This window comes from Phytophthora infestans, genomic scaffold, assembly GCF_000142945.1.
Source record: "Phytophthora infestans T30-4 supercont1.5 genomic scaffold, whole genome shotgun sequence".
NCBI lineage: Eukaryota > Oomycota > Peronosporomycetes > Peronosporales > Peronosporaceae > Phytophthora > Phytophthora infestans.
This window is the reverse complement of record NW_003303754.1, coordinates 4,598,570-4,607,200: the sequence shown is the minus strand read 5'-3', so window position 1 is coordinate 4,607,200 and position 8,631 is coordinate 4,598,570. Positions and strand designations below refer to the sequence as shown.

Here is an 8,631-nt window from a genome sequence, read left to right as displayed (position 1 = left end):
GCCGAAGCCTCCACCCCCTGACAGGGGTCGAGGAGACACGGCTGGTAAAGGCTCGCAAGGAAAGGGAGCAGGGCGAACGGCTATCGGCAAGGCAGAGGAGAGCGGAGGAGCAGACCGGCGAGGGAGGGAGGAAAAACAACAAGAAAAATCCGAAGATCCATAGGCCAAACCGAAGAGTCGGCGACCATATGGTCGCAAGACTCCATTGTCCCGGAGACGCAGCAGTCGCAGGATGATGATGAAGCCATGCCGGACCAGGTAGGCGAGGGGGCAACGGAAGGAGACGACGGGGCTAACAGCGACGAACGCGGCTTGGAACACGGGGCAGGGGCTCAACAGAGTCAACGACCCAGCGTCACCGGAGACATCCAGCAGCAACAAGAGCTGATGACCGGAAACACATCGGTGCCAGGGAGCACGCCAACGCGAAGAGAGGAGACCGATGCTAATCCGGGTGACGGAAGGGCGGAAGACACTACGCCTATCCTGGACGAAGTTATAACGGTGGAACCGGAGGAGATGTTCAGTGCCGTAGTGACGATTATCAAGCGGAGCTCTGGTGAGCAACCGCGCGATGAATGGGTCACCACGATCGCCGAGCTCTATGCGATCATCCATCGAACGGTCAGCATTGAGGAAGACATTGTGCCCCCCAACAAGCAGAGATACCCCAAGCTGCGAGGAGATGAAAAGGCACTGCTTGTACAACTTGTTTCAAGAGATAAATGTGATTGGGAATGGAACGTACGCAGCCTCGAAAAAGTGTATCACGTCAGTGACCCAAGACTTGCTCAACTCCCGCTGGACGTTCAAAAACATAATGTACAGCAGGATTAGCAAGGCCCGTTGGGCTCACTCCACCGCTCAATCAATGGGCGGAAAAAGTGAAATTAGGGATGACAGCAGACGCCTCCAATCGAGCAAGTGGGTCGGAGGCCGGCGCCTCTCGTGTAGTCATTACGACACCTTCATGTTCAATCCAGCCTGTTTCTCCAAACCTGATATTGTCAAGTTCAGGGCGATTTGTGAGCAGGTTCACGCAACCCAAGGCGATAAACACCTGAGAGAGGCAACGGCAGACGAATGGACGGTCATTGTGGGCATAGCCGAAGGAACCATCGCATGTCGTCGCATGCCGGATTTCCTCAGCAGCGTATTCGATTCCCAGGAAAGGCTGCGTCTGTACAACACCAACCAGCAACAGGTGGAGGGTGAACTAGTAGTGCAATTGCGCGGCAGAGCACGAGTGAAACACAGCAGACAGCAGACTCGACTGATCAAAGAAGACATACTGCTAAACGCGGCGAAAGCGAGGATTAACGTCCACGAATTGCAACACATGCTCAACCTGGCGAAGACCATCGCGTACAATGACATCAAACGCAGCATCCACATTTTCTTCTTCGACAGAGCCACTGCGGCGAAGTTTCAGGGACTGCAGGTGCCCTTCCGGGGCGTAATGTACTCTCTAGGAAATGTCCATCGTCCGGACACCGGATCAGTATGGGACAGGCAGTTGAACAGCGATGGAGTACGCAGGACTACACAGCGCGAGTACGAAGTAGAGATCCACAACCTAACTCGGTTCACTGACATTGGTCGCCTCACAGCGTTCCTGACCAAGCATCTGGCAGTGCCATTTGAATTGGTGAACATGGACTCGTTTACGCCAAATTCCATGCGAACCACGGCGTGGACCTTACGTATGAAGTCGGCGGAATGCCCGGAATATCTGAGAGGAATTGTCAGGATCATTTGGTTCGGAAGGATGCTCATCTTGAAGCATCCTTACGCGCGGAAACAGCTACAGTGTTACCGCTGCGGTAACCTCGGACACCTCATGGCCCGCTGCCAGATGTCTGATGAGGCGCTTAAAGGTGATGGCAGTCGGGTAGCAGACGACCAACAAGTCGCGAGTCTCGACAGCTTGGCTAAGTCGTTCACTAGCCCAGCATAATGAAGCGAAGTATGGAGGCGAGACTGAAGGTCAAGGAGGAAGCGTATCGACAGGAAGAAGCTGCCCTCGAGCCAGTAGCGCCACCTAAGCAGGAGCTCAGGACGACAGAGCAGACCAAAGTAGCGGCCGAAGTCGGCTAACACAATCAGCCTAATGCATCGTTTGCCCCTCCGCAAAGCGCCCGAGCAGCACGGACATCGGGTACCCAGTGGACGAAAGTGCCACTCGCTCGCGGCAGGACTCTGTATGTTCACCCAGCAGCATTACAGCGAAAAGGAATCAAGGTGACATCTCATTACCCGGAGCTGTTTGATGCGGAGGACGAGGATCCGGCAGAGGAAGAAAAATCGGAGGAACATCCTCCAGCTCGAGGCGTCGTGGAGTTATCTTCAGGTAGCGAGCAGGAGCTAGAACCGAAACCAGTCATCACAGCGGCTGCGAAGGCCAAATTGCACCTAGTGAAGACGAAGTTGCCCAAGCTGCCGGATACGTCCCAACTCATCGCATTAAAGCAGCGTCAGCATGGAGCTATAGGCAATATCCTCCAAGAATTGCGAGACAGTCATGGGAGTAGATTGCCACTTTATCCTGACTCACTGGACGAAGCTGCGACGTTCGAACAGATTGAGAGCAGTTTAGGCATGAAAGAAGTCTCTACCCCAGCGTCCGGAAATTGCATGGCGATGGCGATTTCGCAGGCACTGGCAGACCAAACGTTGGCAGCCAAACCTGCAACGATGGAAAAGTTAACAGCGGCGATCAAACGTGGAATCTGTTGGGCAGGCCAGCTCAACTGTATGGAGCAATTTGATCATTTCACCCGGACCACCACCTTAGTGAATATGGAAAGGGGATGGGAAGGAATGGGTCCGAAGGAATCGAGCAAACAGTTTAGATGGTATCTGCAGGAGTATGCGGCCTCCTCCTCCAAGATATTGGACTCAGTATCAAGATACAACTGGGGTTCCAGTGAATTGATGGCCAGTGCAGCGAATATTCTCCGTATACGCATCTTCGTCTTAGCTTTTGACACTGATGACAAAAACCAATGGCACTGCTCGGGTATCGACCGAGTAGTATGACACGGGGCACAAATTTTTTCGAAACAGGTCAACAGGTCCCGCTTCAGCGACAGGAATGTCTTCAGAGAATCTATCAAGCCAAACTTGACGACCCACAGACTGGGCCGCTAGTTCTTCGCTTCTGGGGCCGCCACTACTCAGCTTTCGTACATTCAGCGGCTTTCCAAATCCCCGTTGCAACAGTGAACACGCCATACGAGGAAAAACGTGTAGTGCCGCTGGCTAGGGATGCAGACGTGGACATGGACTCGGAACCACGCGAAGCAGCGAGCTCCGATCAAGCTCAAATGAATAATGATGATCCGTGGGATCCGACGGCCTGGGAAGGAGACTTAGATGAACTCAAGAGACGGCTCTCTGGCTTATCCATTCCGCATGACTTGAAATGTGAAATACACGTCATTCTCCAGCAGGCGGAACCGACCCGGTTGGACGAACTTTTAGCCTTCCTGGCTAATACAGCTTCGCAACTCACGTATGCAGAACGACAGGCGTTGGTCCGGTTGGATCTAACAAAGGAGAACGACCCTGAAATTAGGCAACGCTTGCAGAAGTATCAAATATCCAAAGCTGTTTTACAGCAATGGAAATCAACAGTTCAATCGGCGCATACGAGAGCGGTTCAGCTTGATATGATCAGCGAAGGTGTAGCGGAGGAGGAGACCGCATCGTTATACGAACCATCGTCCGAGAGTAGCCAGGACAGCTCGCAGCCAACAGTAACACCCCCGCGAACCAAGAAGCCCCCTCCGAAAGCGCCCACCAAACGAGCACATACGCTGACGCCAATGGAGTGCGAAGCTATACGACAAGATGTGAAGGCCAAACGAGATCACACTAATCAGCAGCTGCAGGAAGCTCGGAAGCAAGCAGACCAGGTCATGGTGCCCACGCTTCCGAACAAGCCTGTCCGAGAGGCTTGGCCAGAACAATGGCAACAAATGCAATCGATATGGCCATCGACAGCGAGCGCTCCGTTCCCACTTGAACAGAGCACTGAAGAAGAATGGATCTTGACGGCTCGAGCGGAACCTACAATGCTTCTCCACATGATCCAACGCTTTGCATTCCCGGAAGAACTTATGGCCTCCCTGAGTGACAAGACGCTCATGGAATGGACTTCCCAATGGAGGCGAGACTGCGTGCAAGCCAGCCTCATCGCGTCGTAGTCGCTCGGATGACCGGGGCACTCTCAGATGGCTAGATGACTGGAAGGCGCGGTTCGTCAGAGCGCCGCCAAATAACCTGGCTCCTCTGGTGGATAGTAGCGACGATTGGGTGAAACTCCGGAGTAGAGGCTACGGAAAAGATGAAGTCCTCAAGTTATGTGACGTGGGGAACAAGAGGCGGCTTGCTCAACATCTACTTTGTGCATTGATTTACGAGAAGGAGATTCGAGCAATTACGGGTCGGGAAAATGAAAATGAGAATGGAGCACTCACACGTTTGAAGCGTCACCTCATAGCTTTACAAGAAGTAGACGACTTCCGGAAGGCGTACTCAACAGAAACAACCTCGGTGGATTGGTCAGCTCTTGCGCGCTACTTTTCCACGGCCCTGGAGAAGAGGGTGGATGAGCGCGATCACCCTTATTAAGGGTGAAGAGATGCAGCAGCAGCCGCGACAACACAATCCAAAAAGCGGAGCTGCTGGAGACGTCTACGGGCGTCTGATTGCCCTACGCGAGGCGAAAATAGGCGTAGGAAGGAAGAAGAAAGGCAAGGTGGAGTCGTCAAGATTCCAGACACAGAAGGTAAGGGGGTTTAAACAGGAAAACCAGCTCGGCTGGTTACGAGCGTGGCGTAGAATACCGGTGAGGGAACGGCCGGTGGCTTGGTTACTTCAGGAGACGCACATCAGCTCAGCGGATGAAGCGGACACACTGGAGGACGCATGGAAGCGGCTTTGGGGGAAGCAAAACGAGAAAGACGGCCCTCGCTTATCATATTGGAGTGTGCACAGCTCCAAGGTAGGAGGGGTGGCGATATTACTCAACCCGGATCACTCCAAGGAGGCCAAAGCATGGAACGTAGGCCACTGGACTAATCGGGGAATAGCTGTCCGAATCGGAGGGCAACTCGTAGTAAATGTCTACGCCCCCAATGTACCGGTGGGGCGAGAAGCATTCTGGAAACAACTCAGGCAATGGCAATGGCCCAGATGTGAAATAGTGTTGGCCGGCGATTTTAATTGCGTGCAGAGTCCGCCACTGGACAGGATGGGTGGACAGCGCAGTGCAAAACCTGAACGGCCAGCGCTACGGGAACTCGTGCGCCACCTCGACCTGGAAGATGCTGTGACGTTAGCAGGAGCGGTAAATGAAGACGACGAATATATCGATCCCACGGAATTCTTTACGTATTGGGGAGCAGAATGTGCGAGTAGGATCGACCGTTTCTACATTCCAACCGACTGGACGAACAAGGTGCACTGGGTGGAAGTTAAGGAACCAGCAGCGCCCTCCGATCACCAGTGTGTCTGCCTTCACCTACGGAATCAACGCCAGCAACACCAACGACAAATCACGAATCGTCTAATCTCATACCCCATTCGGTCCTTCCGCCCAGCGTGGGTACATGCAGAGCTAATGGCCGAACTGATAGAAAGAGGGGTGGGAAAAGGAGTAACGAGCAGGACTTGGGACCGCACAGCTGTAGAATGTGTACACAGCATCAAGAAAATTCAGCGTCAGGAGCGGAGAAAAAGGAAGAAAGCCAAGCATCGAGCGAATGCGCAAAACCGAGCGCATCTGCTTACAATGCGGGATCTCCTCCACCAAACTGAAGAAGACGTGCGCGAAGAACACGAGATTCGTCTAGGTCAGAAGCTGGAGAGAGCGATTGAGCAAATCCGGTGGAATTTCAAGAGGGTATCCAACTGGGAGAAGGACCAAACAATCACTGATATCCACCATGTCCACGGGGAGAAGTTTGACCGACACATGAACATAGCAGACAAGGTCGGGTCAGAATGGAAACCAATTCTCGGAAGGGTGCACAGCCAAATACCGTTGGAGCAGTTAGAAAGCGAGTTCGATCAGTTTGGGCACGTGCCACAGGACAGGCATGTGACACCGGAGCAGAATGATGTCTTGATGGCAGAAATTACGCAGGAGGAAGTATTGACTACCATTGCGGACCTCAATAGACACAAGGCAGCGGGGCCGGACGGTCTCAACAACGACTTCTTCAAAGACGCGCAGCCTCTGCTGGTTCCAGCAATGGTGGCACTAGGCAATGAGTTGCTTAAAGGGGCAGAGCCGCCACCGTCTTTCCTCGAAGGACTGATCATCCCGTTAAGGAAAAAAGGAGATTCAACAGATGCGATGGCCTTTAGGCCCATTTCTTTACTATAGACTGGGTATAAAGTCTTCATGAAGGTGCTAGCGGCCCGGATGCAAAAGGTTCTGGGGAGACCAATTGGCGATTCTCAACAGGGTTTTATTCATGGGCGTCAAATGATGAAGACGGTCATGATGATGCTGGCGGTGATCGCAACAGCACGAGGTGAACCTGAACTAGCAGCACTGCTCAGCAGAGTCATCCTTCTGCTAGATTTCAGGAAGGCCTACGACACGGTATCTCGTGAATTTCTCTTTCTGGCGCTGCTAAAATTTGGCTTTTCGAAAGAATTCGTCAACTTGCTACGACGGCTCCATGACGGAACAACAGCGAGGTTTCTCGTCAACGGCGAGCTCTCAAGAGCACAGTTAGTGGTATCGGGCATTAGGCAGGGGTGCCCGGTTGCGCCGCTGCTCTTCATCATCGCAGCAGAGGTGCTGGCTTTAGCCATTCGGCAGGACCCAGAATTGCAGGGCATTGAAGTACCGGGAGCAGAAGATCAAAGACACTTGTTCTCGGCCTTTGTAGATGACTCTACTCTATTTCTGCAGCGAGCTCAGCAGATCCCCCGAGCCATGCAGATTGTGGAGCGCTTTGGTAGACTGTCTGGTCTACAGGTCCAGCCAGCCTAAAGCAGGCTCATCTTCCTGAATAAGGCAGTCGAGTTGACTCAGTTCCATGGCCTGCCGGTCCTGAAACATGGAGATACAATCCGTTATTTAGGCTATCAAGTGAGCACCGGAGCGTTGACGGATGTGAATTGGGCCACACGCATTCGGAACATTCAGCGAAGGCTGGCAACGGCTACGAGATTAGCGACCAGTGTGGAGCATCGGGTGACGATCTTAAATGTTACCGTCCGTGCTGTTCACTACGGCAGCGTTCAAGATGCCCCTATGGGCAGAGAAGCAGATTCTCAACCTGCAAAAACAGTTCCTATGGAGACACAGCACAGCGACAGATACGAGTCGGCACAAGGTGAATCCGGGACTTGTATATGCCCCAAAGCCGGCAGGAGGAATGGGGCTGGCATCAGCTCCTATAGCATGCCAGACCCAGAGAGTTAAACACACCATACTGTGGCTCGTGCAACGCAAAGACACTTACTGGTCTGAATGGAAAGCTTGGGTCTTTCGCGGATCAACGAGTGAGTGGGGTGAAGTTATATCTCCGACTAACGTGACCGCTAAGGCAGCCACACGAGTCAGAGGACAGCCTGGGGAAAGAGTGCAGCAGGTGATGACTATTTGGCTCCAACCACCTGATGACCTTTCAGCAAACTCCATCTTGAAGTACCAGACGGATCTTGAGCAACTGGAAGTAGACTCTCTTAGCTGGACTGTAGCAGGAAGATGGATCATCGAGCTACCAAGGGTATTGGAGTCACCGTGGAGGGAGATGACGGCGGTAGTTGAAGCATTCTGGCCGGCATTCAAATGGAACGCCAACCCGTGGATATTAGACAAGAGTGGAAGCACACTCAGCAAAAAAAAATACGACAGGATTCAAAGCTGCACAGTCGAGGAACTTCATATCACGCGTACAGCGGAGACGACTTACGCCTTCTCAATCCCGGTCGAAGGAGCAGTGGAACATCAGTAGGCAAAGTTGAGGAGATGGGGCCTACCAATACTGCTGAACGCGCCGACGTTAGCAGTTGGAGCGGTACTGCACGTCCGGCCCGAGCTGACTTTGAGGCATCCGCCAGAAGTGTTAGCAGGTTACACCTGGCAACTCACGCAGCCGGGGGAGCGAGAGGAACGTGCACCACGGGTCAAGGAACTCAAGGAAGCAGCATTCTGTTCGAGCAAATGCCCAATGGGATAGCATGGAGATTAGCGTCTGGAGACCTGGGGGAGATTCAGCAGCCAAACGCAAGGAAAGCACTATGTGGTGTAGGGATTTTTAGATTCGACCATACGCCAACCTACTTTAGGTCAAGAATCGGCTCGGTCTGATAACCCAGAGCTTAGAAGCAAAGGATCACGGTAAGTACTCGGCGATCTGTCCGGATATGCTATCCGGATGACCGCTGAGCTCAACGGTCGCCGGAACTCAGCTGAAGGGTCGGTAGAGATCCGAAACGACTACATTTCACTAGATATTTGTATAAGAAGCATAGGATTAAATAGGGGGAGCCGAAAGGGCTCCCAGAAGATAACAGAGCAGAATTTTTATAGTCCAAGACACGTGTGCATTTTTCCGGTAAGTCCCTGCATAGGGCTGGATTATGCCTGCCGTCAATACTCGA

General features: G+C 52.8%; 1 protein-coding gene across 1 annotated transcript; it reads left to right on the top strand.

Annotated features, from left to right (window-relative positions):
* Positions 1-3,671: 3,671 nt before the first annotated feature.
* PITG_04484 (uncharacterized protein) lies at positions 3,672-4,370 on the top strand (the record flags this gene model as incomplete). The annotated part of the gene is made up of 1 exon (XM_002906048.1): positions 3,672-4,370. One exon carries the CDS (start codon positions 3,672-3,674, stop codon positions 4,206-4,208), a length of 537 nt encoding a protein of 178 aa, XP_002906094.1.
* Positions 4,371-8,631: the final 4,261 nt, after the last annotated feature.